The 18,564-nt window shown below is 40.1% G+C and overlaps 1 protein-coding gene across 1 annotated transcript in view; it reads right to left on the minus strand.

The window, feature by feature from the left end:
• Positions 1–18,564, minus strand: part of st6galnac3 (ST6 (alpha-N-acetyl-neuraminyl-2,3-beta-galactosyl-1,3)-N-acetylgalactosaminide alpha-2,6-sialyltransferase 3) — a 653,284-nt gene that overhangs the window by 29,336 nt on the left and 605,384 nt on the right. The window contains exon 4 of the mRNA XM_028811190.2: positions 10,766–10,873. Within this exon, the coding sequence (XP_028667023.1) occupies positions 10,766–10,873 (108 nt within the window). The remainder of the gene's footprint in view (positions 1–10,765; positions 10,874–18,564) is intronic.

Below are 18,564 nucleotides of genomic sequence, written 5' to 3' on the forward strand. Positions count from 1 at the left end.
TCTTAACCTTTTGTCTTCACCCTTCAAGAATGTCTCTGAAACACAAATCTGATGCAAGTGCTGGTGATACAGTAAAGAAGAGAAAAACAATCACCATTGAAAATAAAGTAGAAATAATAAAAAGGTCAGAAAGAGGTGAAACTCCATCATTCATTGGCAGAGCACTTGGTTACAGTCGGTCAACAATAGCATTTATTAAAATAATGTACCTGTTCCGACTTACATACAAATTCAACTTAAGTACAAACCTACAGTCCCTATCTCGTACGTAACCCAGGGACTGGCTGTATATGTATATAGTTATAAATATGTACAGTATATATATTAATATAATGTATATAGTTATAAATATATATATATAGTTACAGTGGACCCTTGACTAATGAACTCAATTCGTTCGCGAGGGCTGGTTGTAACTCAAGTTGGTTGTAAGTCAAGACTATTTTTCCCATAAGAAATAATGGAAATACCCATAATGCGTTCCGAACCTCCCACTTGCAACACTTACTTAACCTTTTCATAATAAAAAAGGGTTGTATAATGTGCATAATTTACCAAAACACCAATAATTTTTCTAATGTACTAACCAAAAAGTTATAAAAAGTGCCTAGCCTACCTGAAACAACAATTTCATACTGTACTCACCATTTAATTGACATCTTTGGGCTGCAGGAAGGGAGGAGGAGGAGAATGAAATGGAAGGTGGTTATTGTTTAGAAGGAGCCTCCTTATGCTGATCTTTTCTTTGTAAAATTGTCGAGATGGTGGATTTCGACATGCTGTACATATTAGTGAGATCGGTCACACGAACACCAGTCTCATATTTCCGCACAATTTCCTTCTTCGTTTCGATTGTGATCGCTTTCTTTACCTTCATTTCCTTCCTTAGCAATTATCGAAATAAATTATATAAATCACTGCACTGACCGAAATTACGTCCACAAACACATGTATCTGGGCTCCGACTGACGCTTACGAACGCTCTTGGCTGTTTGTTTACAATCGCATAAGCGGATACACGTGACCGCATTCGGGTTGTAACGCAAGATGTTGGTCGTAAATCAAAACAAAAATTTTGGTCGTAAATCAAGTTGTTCACATGTCAAGCTGGTCGTATATCAAGGGTCGACTGTATATATATTTATTTATGCGTGCATGTGTGTGGAGCCGCTTTCACCATGGTCACCATGTTGGCTCCTTGTTCCTTGACTTTGCAAAAGGTCAGGGGCTGCGAATCGCTGGATCCTGGTTCCTGCTCCCTGAACCGCATCGTTGGACATGGTACTCCAATACTGGTGGTGCGGTGAAGGAGATCGATCACATCCTCGTGGGCAGATGCTGGAGGCTCTTGAAAAACTGCAGGGTCTACAGAAGTGCCCAGTTTGTGAATTCTGACCATAGACTTGTTGTTGCTACTCTTAGGATCCAGCTTAGGTCCAGTAGGTTACCACCTGCTAGGAAAAAGAGCCTGGACTTGGCCAGACTCCAAGACCAGGCTGTTTCTAATCAGTTTGCACACAGTTTGTGTGAGGAACTTTCAGATTTGGGTACGAGTGCCGATCCTAATGTGATGTGGGAGACCTTCCATGACAAGACCCTGAGGGTTGTGTTGGTGTTACCGGTGTTCCCAGAAGGAGGTGTTTCATCTCGCAGGGCACCCTGGATATCATCGAGAGGAGTCGCAGCGCCTGGCTCAATGGCAACTCTGGTCTGTACCGGAAACTGAGGACAGCTACGAGGGCTCTGAGGGCAGATAAAGAGGCATTTGTTAGAGGAATTTGTGAGCAAGTGACACACCATCTGTGGTCTAGCGACCCACATCCTGCTTACAGAGGAATCGAAGTATTACGCACATCTGAATCTGTTCCTCGGAGAGTCGCAGTCAAGGTAGCTGATGGAACGGTCCTTACAGATGACACTGCAGTTGTGACCCGCTGGGCTGGCTACTTTGAGCAGTTGTTCAAAGCTGATCCTCCGGTTAGGACATTGGGTATCTCTGGGTCCACAGTTCTTGAGGCTGATCCTCCAATTAGCTGTGAACCACAGGTGGTGAACCAGCTGAAGGGGGTAAAGGGTGCAGGGATCTGTGGTATCCGGGGTGAACTTCTCCAGGCTGGTGGTAAGGCTGTCCACCTGGCATTGCAAGCAATCTTTGCTTCCATTTGGGAGACTGGCATCATCCCAACTGACTGGAAAACGAGACTTGTGGTCCCTATCTGGAAAGGGAAGGGTGATCGCCTGTATTGCAGCAACTACACGGGGATAACACTGCTCTCTGTGCCGGGTAAGGTTCTTACTAGGGTCGTCCTCAATAGGATCGTGATCACTTGCTCACCTTCCAGCGACCAGAGCAGTCTGGTTTTACGCCTAAGAAGTCTACCATCGACCACATCCTGGCACTGAGAGTTCTCATAGAGCGCAAACACGAATATCGGCAGAGTTTCTTTGCAGTCTTTGTCGATTTTTGCAAAGCGTTCGACTCAGTTGATCGAGCTGCCCTGTGGGACATCCCGAGGGTTCACAGCATCCCCTTGAGGTTTGTGGATATCATGGCCGGTCTGTACACTGATACTGTGAGTGCTGTGTAGAGTGGAGGCAGGACCTTTGTGTTTATCCAAGTTGATTCTGGGGTTCGTCAGGGGTGTATTCTTTCTGCTACTCTGTTCAATGCTTGTATGGACTGGGTGTTGGGTAAGGTCGTGGGGTAAGGCGGCTGTGGGGCATCTGTTGGTGAAGAAAGGTTCACGAATCTTGACTTTCCTGACGATATATTGTGAGAGATGGCCGGCAGTTTACCCTGGCCAACACATCCAGGCCGGTAGATGGAGTCCTCCCTGCAACATGGAGGTGCCCCGGATACCTGCAGGTCATCATGGAAAATGGAGTTTGGCTTCACAGCCCTGGTGGATGCCGTGGGTGCCACCAAGGGACGCTGCAGGGAGACACGAAGACTTTTGTTTCTATTATAGCCCGGAAGTACTCCCAAGTCATGGGGATGAAAGAACAGAAGTACTTCCGGGCTGAAGAAAAATATAAGTCCTCATCTGACCCGGAAGTGCTATGGAAACACATGGACAGAAGGACAGAAGCACTTCCGGGTGGAGGACTATTTAAAGGACTGTGGGAAACCCAGCAAGCACAGCTGGAGTTGGGAGGTAGTGTGACAGAGCTGCTGGGAGTGGAGGATTGATTTTTTTGTATTATTATTAATGAATTATTGTTTATGGAGTGGTTTATGGTGGTGATTGTGGTGTCTACTGTGGCACAATATCAGAAAGAAGAAATTAAAATTATTTCTGGTACTTTTACCTGGTGTCTGGACGTTCTGTCTGTGGGTTACACGGGGCAACAGTGACCCCTATTGTCATCATATATATATATATATATATATATATATATATATATATATATATAATATAGTGTCATGGACTGCTGGGGTCCTTGCCCGGCCAGGACGCCTCCACGCTGGAAGGAATAGGGGGACCAAGTGTAGTCAGAGCATTGCCACCCCGAACGCTAGATGACAGCCCCTCTGGGGTGCAGCGGTGCTTCGGACTCCCACAGGGCTTCATGGGTGTTGGAGTTGCATACAACCCTATTGGGATCTGGGGGTGCTACAGCTGTTCCTGACCCCTTGTGGGTGGTTCTTTGACCACACCCAGAAGTGCTGCCAAAAGAAGGCCATCAAGCACCTGGAGCACTTCCCGGGTAACATATAAAAAGGAGGCAGCAGACACTACTCAGGGAGCCAGAGTCGGGAGGAGGGAGACAAAGCTTGCCAAGGAGGAGTGGAGGAGAAATAGAAAAGAAGAGTATTGTGTTTAAGGTGTGCTCATCTTTGTGTTTGAGACTGTGTTGTACTTGTGGGAACGGGGAAGGCATTGCCCACAAGCAAAGAAAAAAATAAAAAATCACTTGTACTTTTATAAGTGTGCCTCCTGCGGGTTGGGTGGTTGGCACGTCCCCTACTGGTGTCACAATATGTACAGTATATGTGTGTGTGTGTGTGTGTGTATATATATATATATATATATATATATATATATATATATATATATCATTTTAAAATGAAATGCTGCTAAACCCCATATACTGTGTACCTTTTACATTTTGCCATTTGTAATACAGTATTGTAACATGGTCAGAATTTCTGTAGTTTGACCATTTCTGACGTAATGGCTGTGTGAGTGTGTCTGAGGAAGGCATAACTTGTGAATGGATCAGCAGACTGCACTCAAATTGGATGCCTTTATTACAACTGAAATCCCAGAAGTGTATTCATTTTGAACAAAAAGGTTTCTGTGAAATTCAATTTTAATCAGGACATTTTTTTTTTTACCAAAAAAACACACTAAAAAACTATTTAAAAATGCAATGCATGAAAACTGTAGTAAAATAAAACGTATGTAAGTATATTTAAATCATTTTTCAATGACTTGTGTCTGACATGCCGTCACATTACATTTTGTTTACTGCTCAGAAGGTTTTTTGCTGTCTATGGTGATGCGACTTTGTTTTTCAGAAACAAACAATACAAAGTGTCTGGGAATAAAAATATCTACAGTATTTGTTTGAAATATTTTTAAAAACGGCCAGCTGACTTTGAACAATGGAGGAATTCATCATTTTACCAGAGAGAAAGCCAGACAAGTTCACTTGGTGATCCATCTTCAGTCTCCTGCACTTAATGAACATTTACTGTATGCCGTGTACACTTCCATCAAGTGAGCAGTGATGTTTGTCATTTATAAATTTGGACCATGTCACATTGAAGAGATGACGTTGCAGATGAGTTGATTAGAGTATGGTGAGGGCTGTGTGCCCAAGCTACTTACTGGATTTCCGATCACATTTTTTATTCGTCACTTAAATTGTGCATCTTTTGAATTAGTAAGAGTATAGAAGCTTTATAACAGGAATGTAACACTTTATTTTGCAAACATCTAAACATCTTGCAGTAATCACAGGCCAAATTCTGTTATTCAACTTTTTTTTTCTATCATCCATCCATCCATTATCCAACCCGCTATATCCTAACGACAGGGTCACGGGGGTCTGCTGGAGCCAATCCCAGCCAACACAGGGCACAAGGCAGGAAACAAACCCGGGCAGGGTGCCAGTCCACCGCAGAAGAGCAATGTCTTCTTTTGTTTATGTCTGTGTGTGTGTGGATGAAAAGGGGGTTGAGGCAGCTTCAATGAATGCACTTTAAGTTTTTGTCTTTCTCACGTAATATGATTCAGCTCATGCTCTCAAGCACACATTATCTGCTCCATGAGTAGAGCTTGGACTCCCAAAGGAGAGCACTCGGTCAGCTCCTAACCTCAGGATCTGTTTGATCGTCAATACCTAGGCACAGGTGAGGAAGCACCGACAAAAGCATTCAGATTTTAAAAGCAAAGCCATTGACATTTAGATTGCAACAGGCGGGAATGATGGTCTGCTTTCTTAACAATCATCATGTATAAAATACCACCTCCAAAACAGGACTGGTATACTTGAAACCAAATCAGACTTAAACCTTCCAGCGGATAAGCATTTTGCTGATGCAAGCCATCACTTGGAGGTCTCACTTTTTGAAATCCTGTTAGAAAATAAAAAAACAAACAAACATGGGCATATTTATGTGCAGACATGCTGTGTGCCAACACTATGTGTGCATTGCATGTGTGTGTTTTTATTTGAGAAAGCTTTTCTTTAAGCATTTTTAGGTACGCAGCAGATGATGCCACATTCTATTTTCAGACAGGCACTGCAGTGATTAGTTCTCCAAGGTTAAAAGAAAAAATAAAATCAGTGAAAGGAGTTTTCAAGTCCTCTCATCTCCAAGCTATTTACATATCAAAAGTTGCTGCGGCAGTATCAGGATACAGATAAGTTATTTTCATTTCGCTGGGGTTATTTTTATTTTCCTGATCTGTTTGGGAAATGTAAATTATTTTGTAAGAGGCAACACATCACAGAGGGGTTGAATATAACAATATGTCTGTCAGCATGCATTGAAGAGGGTGTCCATTCCTCTGCAGTAGACTGGAGAGGCAGCCACAGAACGGCAGTTCATTAGGATTCCTTGCCAGCTCTGCATGTCTCACCAAATTATTTTTACTTTGTTCGATATTATAAATTGGGTTGTACAAATTCATCAAAAGTAGCCAGTTCAGTCTTATAAAGCAAAATATGGCAGTTAATTGTGTGGGCTTAGATGAGACTGCTCTCAACCCCAAAAAAAATTTTTTTCAATATGTTACATACCTCAAGGAGTTTGTATAATCCACATGTTTGTTATACAGTTATATGCTCAAAATGTGCAAAACAAGTTCATTTTCTACTAAAATATTCTTAATAGGTACTTCTGGAAAAATCAGCGTACATCATAAACAGTAAAGGCATTCCCATAAAGTCTGTTAAAATCCAAATGTCAGTGCTTTTAAGTTTGAATGCTTTTGTTTGTGCTTCCTCAGGAGCGTCTAGGCTTTGATGATCAAACAGATCCCGAGGTTAGGAGCTGGCCGAATGCTCTCCTTTGGGAGCCCAAGCTCTACTCGAGGAGCATTCCTCCTCACACATGGGTCAAGAGTCCTGTCTTCATTTCAAAAGTACAGTATTATTGGAATGTGTTTCCTGTTTATAATGTACACTGATTATTACAGAAGTAACTATTAACAGTATTTTAGCAAAAAATGTTTGTTTTAAACATACAGTTGGATAACTGACATGTGGATTATTCAGCATGAATGACGTAACACTTTTGTCCTTTTTCCCCCAGATGTTTTCCACATAGTTTGCTGTTATACAGCATTGAACACCATCTGGCTTTTTATATCATAAACATTTTTCTCTTGTTCTAAATGAATACATGGCATTAAATTTTTTTCTTGGCTATCAGTACAAACTACCTGAGGTAAGTAACATAAAAAAATATTTTCGGTGAAGTATTTCTTTAATAGTTTGTCTGCTACAGTAAACCTTTGACCTTTATACCGGAATCACAAGTCTGTTATTTCTTTTGTGCTGATTAGCAAGGTACTGTGTGTAGCTTGATGTCACAAGTTGGTGAGAGAGAATACGAGAATTGGGTAAAAAATATACACTTACAGTATAGTCGGCTTTCATTGGTAAAAGCTATCCATATACAGTATATTACTTTTAACTGATGAGCTCCTCTTAGATTGAAGGCTGAATGTGTCAGAAAAGGGCATGGACCTAAGTCTGCACTCTGTTATGATTGTTTCCATTTTTTATATGGCTATGAACGAGTAACAAGTTGGTCTCAGCATGAGCAGAGCTTTTACTTCATATTTCTCGTATGGTTCTTGATGCCAAGGAAGAAGCAGTTAGTAAATTCAGATAATATGGAGAGAATCAGGTTGAATACACAGCACAGTAAATTACTCTGCATGGCTATTCAGACAAGTGGATACTCACCTCAAGCAGGGTGAAGGAGTTCAAGGTTACCTGTGCTAGAGGATATCACGGATGCATTAATCATTTTTTATGAATGTTTGTTTATTGCCCCGATGTGTAGACAGTTTTTTGTTATTTGTTTAAATTGTTGTCATCATTTTGTTACCATTGTGTTGGTGTTTTCTTGGTTGCCACCGTTTTAGAATTTCAGCACATTAAGAGGTTGTGCATTGTGTAACTAACTAAGGCATGTGCTGTGCAGTGTCATCACAGTCACATTATAAAAGATGGCTACATACCTTTACCAACATCTGCACATCCTGTAAATAATAGGAAGATTTAGAGTTTTGTGGTCAAGCAATAAATAGATCTATTTTCTGTGTCTGTACAGCATTTACCAAACCTCTCAGAATAGGAAAATAGTCCTAACTGGCTCAAATGTGTTACCGCTGTTATGAGTAGGAGTAATAGCATTTTATCAGTTTTCCTAATTTAAAAAACTACTTCTAACTTCAGCAGGATTTAGGAGAGTTCTAGAGCTGTCCTAACTCACTAGAAGCTACCAGAACATGCCGTCCAGACAGAGACTGGCACACATGTCCTGTGAAAGGCTGAATGTTTTGGAAATGCAGGACAAAAATGAAGTCACAAACAGTTGTCAATTTGACACAGACAGATTAATATTCGTAACAAATCTTGTACATTACGTGATTCGTCCATCTACATGATGAAGCCAAGTACTTTCCATTGAAATGAAAGTGTTGGTAACATTACATTTTTGGCCTCAGGGAAAAATGCAGTTTTGCAATAGTGATGATTTATGTGTGTGACAACTAACCATGTCTTGAATTCTGCACCAAAATTTTGAATGCCCTTACAACACGTGAGGTAATATGCAGATTTATCCATTTCACCACCATTCCACCTACTGTAATGCATTCTGCATTCATGCAAATTGGCACGCAAATAAAAACCATTGCCCCAAGTGGATGGATGAGCACACATACAGTATGTGAATCTCAACCGATATCATACTATCAACACACAGGTGGTTATGGATACAAACTGTATTGCAGTAGCAGCATATTACCCTGAAGATAAGCAGATGGCTAGATTCAGTAACTGTTGCTCTGTTTATCGTGGCCATAACAGTGGATAGGTGATTCTTCTGAAAGTACAGCTGTGGATCATTCACTGTTAAATTAACGTCGAGTATTATTGGGCTTAACTCTCACTCAGTGTGTGTGTCTCAAGTCTTTCTATCTTCGTGTTAGTTACAGTATTATTCACGATGTAGTTGCCAAGTGGCAACAATTTCATGGAGCTTGGCGCAACATCCTACCTTATTACATTTTCCTTCTTCTTCTTCTCCTGCTACCTATTATTAGTTTTATCTTTGTGGTAAAGCCTTAACATTACTATCAGAGAACCAGAAAATGTCATTATGACATTTCAATTTGTGGCATGGGGTGCCGTAAAATAGTGATGTCAATGATTCTCAAACGTGGACTCGTACTTCTTGCTGGGAATGGGAGTATGGTGCTTCATAACTACTTCTAATGTCCTGTTCTGGTGTAGGTCAAATTCTTATCCTAGTCAGACTTTTAGTGTAATTCCTAGGAGTAGTTCTGAGATGCGTGATAAATATGGGCACTGAACGTGATTTAGCTTTGTACCCTGACTTTGAGTTTGGTGTAGAGATTTACACTTAGAGGACTGATATAAATATCATGTCTATCGATCTCTGTAATGTTCTACCTACTTCTCTGGTTAGTCCCTATAATAATAGTTTCCACTTTAATTATGAAAATTATGAAAAGCTAATTGTAGTCCTCTGCAGATACCGTTATGTGTGTCTGTTGTCATTCTGTCGGTATATTGTATCATGTGAGCGTCACCGAGAACTCTCCGTGGATGCTTACTATTCTTTCACAGTAGCTACACTTTATATTTAGGTATTCTTTTAGTCCTGACGCACACATCTCTGTGCCCCCCTTTCTTTCAAGTATAAAGAGAGTAAAGTGGATATTCTCAACATGTAAAGCTCATTGTCACCATTCTGATTTGTTGTAGTGACAGTGTAAGTAGCGCATATTTAAATCAAAAAACGATTTATGAATTTACTGCAGCCTGTGTATTATGGATGTGGTAACAGGGTTGACCTGTTTATATAAAATAGAGTATTAAACTGTGCCACACATGATGGAAGGCATGGAAGAAGCTTTTATTGTTGACCAAAACTGTAGCTTTTAAAATTATTCAGTCCGTTGGGTTAATCTAAAATTGCAAAAATGAATAAAACATATAAAAATAAAATGAATGACTATGCATTATAATGGACACTCCTTGTTTTTCAGGCCAGTTGGAAATGGCACCATTTCTTCTTTTGGAGTGCTAAACAATGCAGTGGGTGGGCTTTCTGTTGTTCACAGCTTCTTAACACACGTGAGGTACGTTAAAGTGAATCGGAGGTTTGGTTATGTTCTCAGCCAAAGTACTGCAGAATGTTTTAATTTTGGGAAAGAAACCTAGTCTTTACTGGCTATCCACCCGTCCACTTTCTGAAATTACTTTTTTGATATGATCTGAGGTTTTTCTCTACGCTATTTTTTCGTTTCTTGCTGCTTTGTTGCTTTGGGGAGCACACACCTTACATTGTTTGAGCCACGCACTCAGCAATTAACAACTACTAAAGATAAATAAACCCATCAGCTAAAGTGCAGTCACTGCTGCGCCCCCATGGTGGCTGAACAATATTTGGAGTTCCCTTAAAAGGAGTATCAGCCATTAGTGAAAAATGCAAGTCCCACCCTAAGTCACTTTTTAAAGAGTATTGACCTGCTGTCCAGCTGAAACCAATATGCAGGCATCTGTGATGAACAGCCGAGTTCTTATGCATAGCTGTACCTTCATCCATTACTTCCTTCTACTCAATTTCCTGCCTTTGGCTTATAAAGGAAATTGAGCAGCTGCCTAACTTTTCTCTTTTATTTATTGCTCTCTGCACTTTAGTGTAAGCACAGTCTCTGGCACAGCGGCACTGTACTCTAGTCTATTATGTGCCACTTAGAACCGTGACAGGAATACTATGTCTGTTTCACCAAACTGTGTACGGGTGGCAGGGAAGATTTAGGTGCTCAACTGAGTAACTCAGCACTTTCAAGGACAGCTCCCTGACACAAAGCAAGAAATGCAAAACTGTTATTCCCAGGAAAGTTATCCACCTCCGAAATGCATGGCAGAGCTAGAAAGCTGATTGCATCTAATGGAAATAATTGCAAACCACATCGTAAATCAGAGTCTGTCATGAGCTAAACATATATAACGGAAGAAGGAGAAGAAAAGGAAAAAAAGAGCTCACCTGCAGTAGGTTTCGTTTATCATGCCATACACACGAATGTCGCGACACAGGTCCATTGCTAGAATAAGTGTGAACCAACCAGTGCTCAGATATGATCCTGACTGTATTCTGAAAAAGAAAAACAGATGGGAAAAGATAATAGTACACATATGCTACACTTTTAAAATGTACAAAGTGCTGTAATGACAGGCTTGTATGCTGCCCCTTTAATTAAAGAAACACCAGAGTTGTGCAACAACTGAAGAAAAGGTCAGGCATACAAGTTGAACTCCTTTCCACCATGTGTGCTTTGGAGTCTGCTGCACAAACCTGCTTCTCTTTGTACGTCTGTGTGTTTAGTACAGCACTTGTTTTGTCAATATGGCCTCAAAAATTTGGAGGTGTGTGAAACGCACGAGCCTACTACTTTACACCCAGCACTCCAAAAGAACTCTTTTGAATGTAGACATGATGCTCCGTCAAATGAAACCTTGATTCCAGACAAAGAATGCTAGGTGTTAAATGCAATGTGTGATCATTTCAAATCTTAATTAGCAAATGGAAAAAAGCCTAGCTCATTAAAACTTAAAACGGACAAATATAAAGACTATATAATATTTCTACATGAAACGGGTTACACATTTAGAGACAAGAAGGGAACAACACATGGTGGCCTCTAGTTAGCTTAAAGCATTTACACGCACAGTCTTGAGCCCTGGCTCAAGTTTATTTGTTGTTTACTTAATCTTCTTGTTATTTAAATATTTTTTAATAGTATCATTATTCTTTAATTTAGTTGTACTTTGTCTGTATATAGATGTAATATTATGATTTGCAGAGAGATGATGTATGTTAATTTTGGTATTTTCTTGTACTTAATGTTTGTTGTTATCAGCCCTGCTGCCTGTATGTGGAGCCTAAAGAGGCGGGGCCACCTAATTAGGTATCTGGTGCACTGACCCCTGCAGCATTTAAGCCAACGCTGAGGAAGACGCAACAGCTTCGGCATTGTGACTGTGATTTTGATTTATTGGTCTTTTTAGATTTATTGGATTTTTGTCTCCTAATCTTCTTTAAAGGTACTATCTTGGTATATTGATTATTTGGATTTGTTTGCTTTCTGATGTTGCCTTTTAAGCAAACCTATTTTATCTCTGTATTTTTCTGTACACGATTTTTAACATTCCTTTCAAATATTTTTAAAACATCTTAAAATACTGACAGAACTTTGCTTTGTTTTGTAGTTTCTGAAGGTTTACACTTTTCCTTCATTCCATTTTTTTGAATCTTTTGGAACTTTTAAAGCTAACCCCTTATTTAGATGTGTGCACACTGGAAAGCCTGCCGGCTGAGTCTGTGGTTAGGCTACCTGGCGTGAGGCCTACTCCTGGGGTTCACACTTGAATAAAGGTTAGTCTGGTCTTTTTGGGAGAGTTTTTGGAGGTCTGCCTGGTTGCAGAAATCATAATTACAGATACAAGTATTTGCTTGCAAACTATTACTGCCCACAGAGCAATTGGAAACACTAATTAAAAAGTAAGAAAGGAGTAACACACAACACTGGGTGACAAAAAGAAACCAAGAAAAATAGAATAAGAGAGAGGGGGGTTTCCAAAAAAAATAATGAATATGGTTTCTAACTCTCCAGTATTATCAGAAAAGCCATGATTGATGGGATGTCTGTATCTCCACATTCTTTTTATAGTGAACTCGACTCCAGTAGTGATAAACTCAGCATAAACAGTAAGCATGAGAGGCAGCAGTTAGGATGTTTCTTTCCTTTGGGACTTCATTAATGTTTAACTTTTGAGTTTTTGAACCTCTATTTCCCATAATTGACTGTTTTGTTTGGGCCTTGTCGTTTTGTGTATGCGTATGTGCATGGCCATCAGTACAATGCCAGGGGCCTCACTCTTTGTTATTACACGTGAGGTCATCACAGAGACTTTGTTTAAGATGCCAAAAACTGGATGCCTGTCTAAGAAGAAGAAGCTAAAAGATGCTTCCCTCAAGATTTTAGTAGTAGAACGTGTTCCTTGTTTATATTCACTTAGTTTCTGACCTTGTGCATTGAGTTTAGAGAAATATATATATATATATATATATATATATATATATATATATATATATATATATATATATATATATATATATATGTATATGTTTTTGAACTGTTATCTGTGTTTTGAACTTCTACCCATCCAAGACTATCTCCGTAACTGAATTTGTTTCCGACTGCCCCAGGGCATTCTTGTTATCATAGTACAAACATAAAGATGACCACATTCATGTCTATGCAATGCAAACATTTTAGAAATCAGAACACCAGCAAAGTGATTGTCAGCAGTTAAAAAGTTTAAAAAACACTGAAAACAATTAAATACCATCTCCCCACATACTAGTCAACCTGATTTAAAAAAGAAAAAAACACTTTAATTACTGCACGCATCTGCTTGACACTAAAAGCAGCAACCGATTATTTTTTTTTTTTGAATATGCTGTGTAACAAAGATAAAGTCTTTGGGGACTGCACTGGAAATGGAAGAGGTCTTTCTAAATTTACACGTGGCCATACTGTTAGACTAGCCACAGAATGGATTTCTCTGGAGTAGAGATAGCTAGCTAAATGCAGTCAGTTTCAAATGGTAAAGCTTTTAACAGATCACTTACTGGTTCAATGAACATTACGCTGTACCGTGTGCAGGTCAGTATCCCACCCCCTCTCCCACCATCTCAACTAACCCATTAGATTATATCACAAAGGCTTTCTAATGGCTCCTATTCCCAGAATTTGCCATCTATAAAGGATGTGTTGGTCATATCCCAGAGTGTGACTATCAAATTTTAGAAAATAAACTCGATTTACTCTCGGCCAGCTCTAAACCGCTGTTGCTTTATAGCTTTCATCTAACAGCCCACTTGGACATAGCTGCCCCAAAGCTGCAGTGCTGCTTTTCATAATTTAGTACATTCCCACTCATTTGCACAAGTCATTTACCAAACATACAAAGAATAAACTCTAAACCCTATCAAATGTTTTCAGGGTAGAGCTCCCAAGATGCCACATGAAAATAAAAATGGACAAATTCAGTCTGCACTCATGTATCTCTGTGCTGCTTCTGAGGATGCCTGACTCGCCATGCTGCTCATCCTCAGCAAGACAGCAGCAGTAAGACAGTCCTGCACCTTAAAATCTGATGCCACACCTTTAGACACACGTGTCTCCATGCCGTCCATGCACAGATTATCTTCGGTTGTGTATACCACGAAACTTCTGATGGGGTCACATACTGTCAGAAGAGGCAGAGCCATCATGAGAGGTACTGTATGTGTGTGTGTGAGAGAGACAGAATTAAATACTTTAAAGAGCAGAATTTACAAGACCTTCTACTTAAATAAACTGGTCTGGGTATGGCTGTGGGAAGAAGAATTGCTGGGATTGGCTCATGGGACTGAGGAAAGTGAGTGCAGATAGTATCACCTCTGACCGCAAGTGAGGTGGAGGTGGAGGCATGAATGTCTTGGTAAAAGATGCACCATAAAAGTGTTCACTTGGAGCTCTATGGAAGGAGCACTGGAAGATCAGAGCACCAACAGCATCACTGGAGGTGCTGAGGAGAGAGACCGTCTTCAGTAAAACCTCAAGAAAGGTAGCAGTGGAGAGACACTGCTTTTCACAATCTATCTGCACCAGTGTTGAAAAAATGTCACCCAAATAATGTCAAAAAAAATTCACACAAAATGAAGATCTATCAACATATTACTTTGTCATACAATATGCCTACCAAAGGAGATTATTGAAAAATATCTCAGCTTTAAATACTCAATACAGAAAGCAGAAATAGAAATGCATATTCATCAGTTACCAATTTTTGTTCACTGGACAAAGTGCTAAATCATATAACAGATAAGTGATCCAACATGATTCACAATTAAGATGAAGATTATGCTAAAATAGTCAAATGTGCAGATTCATGCGCCCCTTAAATTACATCACAATGGGTCACTTAAAAGGACTGTAGCCTTCAAGTCCTATAGCAGAACTGAAAGCACATGTGCACACCTGAGCAAAAGTATGCCATAAGCGCTGTCCACGCAACCTGGAAGAGGGACAGCAGCAACAGACACAAAGAAAATTTCACATACTTCTGAAAGAAATATTTTTCTAGATAAGGATTTACATTGGGCATATCATGGAAAACTGTAAAAATCTGACTATAAATATTTTAACAATATGTTACAGTGGTGAAGTTCCAATTTATTGAATTTTTGTACAACATCGCCACCTGCTGCTAAATGGGAGCCAGTGCCCCACTTGCCCTAAATGCAGAGATGCCACTTGTCTCAGACCTCAGGCACCTGAAATTATCCAACAGTCAACTGCTATAGCATTGGAGTGCCTGTCCTCAGTCATCTGCTCCCTTGTGCCCTTTGATTGATGACCTTTTCTGGTCTCAGTCCATTAACAAATACTCTTCATGTTAATTTTAGGGTTGTGGAGAGCCAGTGTCACATGCCAGTACACAGCCACACTCCATCATCTTATAGTCACCAAACACTCACATCAGGGGATGAGCTCTGGCCTGCTGTACTGAAGAAAAGCCAACTCCACACAGGCAGTGATTGCACTAACATTTGAACCCAGGACAGCTGGGCAGCAGTGCCAACCACTAGTGAAAGTCTTGTACAGTACTTTGACACTTGATATGTCCTTTGACAACACTTTCATTAAGAATTTCCCTCAAGTTTCACATATATGAATTGCCATTGTTTCAGTTTTTATTTATTATTCATCATACAGTGGAACCTCGGTTTACGACCATAATTCGTTCCAAAACTCTGGTCGTGAACCAATTTGGTCATGAACTGAAGCAATTTCCCCAATAGGATTGTATGTAAATACAATTAATCCGTTCCAGACCATACAAACTGTATGTCAATATATATATATATTTTAAGTTTATAAGCACAAATATAGTTAATTAAACCATAGAATGCACAGCGTAATAGTAAACTAAATGTAAAAACATTGAATAACACTGAGAAAACCTTGAACAACACAGAAAACTAACACTGCAATAGTTTGCGCTATAGTGCTACCAACCGCTGGCTAAAAACACTTTTTTTTTAATGAGTTTTAAGCACAGGGAAAAAAATGAACATTTGAAAAAATCCGTAATTTAATAAACCACCAAGAAAAGTAACATTGCAACAATGCACGCTACGAACCGATCGCTGTAAACAGAAGTGAAAACAAAATCAAGCCCAGTGCATTCTTTAACTGCCTTCCTAGCTTAAGCGTCCAGCTCTCTCTTGCGTGCTGCCTGTGTGCCTGTGTGCATCTGTCTGTCTCTCCTGTCTCTCTCGCGCTGCCTGTGTGTGTGCGTCTGTCTGTCTCTCGCGCTGCCTGTGTGTGTGTGTCTGTCTCTCTCTCTCTCGCGCTGCCTGTGTGTGTGTGTCTCTCTCTCGTGTGTGTGTGTCATGCGCTCTCACTCTCTCTCTTGCTCACTGCACAGGAAATGCACAGGGAGAGACTGAACATGTACAAACCGAAAGGGAAACTGGCTTGTTCGTATACCGAGTGTGTGGTCGTGAACCGAGGCAAAAGTTTGGTGAACTTTTTGGTCATAAACCGATTTGTATGTGTACCGAGACGTTCGTGAACCGAGGTTCCACTGTATAAACACCAAGGTCTATGTGTCAAGTTTCTCAGAGCAATTTGATTGGCCAGTTTGGCTTGGGTGACGTGACGAAAGAGGAAGTGAGAGTGTGAGACACACATAGAGTCTCTTTCCAAGACTCTTAATATTTTTAAATTAATCTGTCTTAAGTTTGTGTCCGGAACCGTGGCTAGTATTTTATAATTCTATTGTTGATTTTAATTGCTATTTATAAAGTCATGTATTTCTATGATGTTCCTTCAATATACTTCATAGATGCACAGTCCCTGACGTTTAGCAATTAAGCATTGACTATAAATTGTTTGTATTGCATGTTGCATGTGATAAATAACATTGAGCTTAATTTGATACGATTGACCTCATCACGTGAATTTCTGTATTTGCCTGTCCTAGACTTGAAATGTTTCAGATTCTAGCAGTTGGCATCTACTGCTCCTTCTTGTTGATGGTCTTCTTTAAAGTTGACTCACAGGTACTCTCAGTCCTTCAAGCACTGCTGTGTATTCTGCTTTCCTGTAAAGCCCCCTTTTTTAAATGTAGGCTTGTTGTAAGGGACTGTACTGGAAACAGAAGAGGTCATTCTAATTTTACACAGAGCCATCTCATCAACTTAGCCACAGAAGAATTTTTTTTCTGGAGCAGAAATAGAAAACTAAATGCAGTGGGTTTCAGATGGTGAAGCTTTTAACAGATCACTTACTGGTTCAATGAATGTCATGCTGCACACACTATAGGAGGTACAATATGGCTCTGGGATGGGCAGAGCTAGCAGCAGCTTGGAAACCTGAAGCCATTTGGCCATTAACAGCCACCGTTGTCACCTACCTTGGACTGTGAATGTTCTTGGTGTAATGCTGCATTCTCAAAGCTGCTTAATCCAATTTAGGATAGTGAGGGGTTGCAGTAATACTGATAGTATCAGGCGAATGGCCGACCAAACCCTGGACAAGCACATTCAAACACCTGACCATAAGATGCACACAGAATCACCACCCTTTAAAGTTTTACTTTGGTTTCTGTTTGGCAGGTATTCATGTCGAATATAAATAAAAAAAAATTAAAATCTGCAGACCAGGAGGGTGTCTGGAGTAGAAACACATCTAGGACCATTGCACCGAGTCACACCACCTCACCAGCAAGGTTTCAATGAACCACCGACATCAAGTGGACAAGCGGGCTGTTTTAGGAACAGCTTTGTCTTCTTTTTCAAATTATTTACAGACAACCAGTCAAACAGAAGTCCGGAAACACTGACATCCCAACAGAAATGCATTAATACTGGCACTTCATTTATACATTTTTTTCTGGCCCGTTCATGGGCCAATATCAGAAGGCACTGCTTTGTTCTCCTTCCTATCACCTCACCATTCTTTTTTCATTACTTCAAACCTCCAGCGTTTCCCAGTCTCAGAATGCTAATATCCACTTTCAAGTGTTATCTCTCTCCACCTCATTATTGCTTGTGTGCCTCCACTCCTCAGCGACTCCTCCTACCATTAAGGCTCATTTCATCATTAGCACAGACTGTCTTTTTTTCTTTAAGTGCAGCCTTTGAGCTCCCATCTTTCTCTTGCCATTTAGTAGTAATTCTATTTTCTTTCTTCACCAGCTAACTTGCTGAGTGAAGAATCATTGGGGGATATTGCCTGAGGAGAATTTTTGTTTTGGGTTTTTAAAGGTTTTATTTCATTTCCACACACCAGACTCCCCCTCCCACATCACTATCGTACTACTTTGTATGAATGGTAGGCTGCAGACAATTCCATTTAACTGCATTCAAAGAAGATTCAGCAAAATCCAAAAATATTTTGAATCATTTTTCCATGATTTTCATTAAAAAAACCAAAAAAAACTAAAGAATGAACAAAATTATTTTTTTTGCAGTGTCTGGCAGAAGGCTGTAGGATATATGGTGTAAATCCATGATGGGGGCACAATGGCCAGCACTTCTACTTTAGAAATTGTGGGGTCAGTTTACCCTTCACATTCAAAGGATGCACGCTCAGGTTAACTGGGAACTCTAAACTGGTCTAGGAGTGTGTCCTGTAATGAACTGGCATTCACATCTACTACTGGTACTGGGTTCAAGGTTCAAGCTATATAAATGTAAAGTATTATTATTCTATACTTAGTAACATC

The sequence above is a fragment of the Erpetoichthys calabaricus genome, chromosome 10, assembly GCF_900747795.2.
Source record: "Erpetoichthys calabaricus chromosome 10, fErpCal1.3, whole genome shotgun sequence".
In the NCBI taxonomy this organism is placed as follows: Eukaryota; Metazoa; Chordata; class Cladistia; order Polypteriformes; family Polypteridae; genus Erpetoichthys; species Erpetoichthys calabaricus.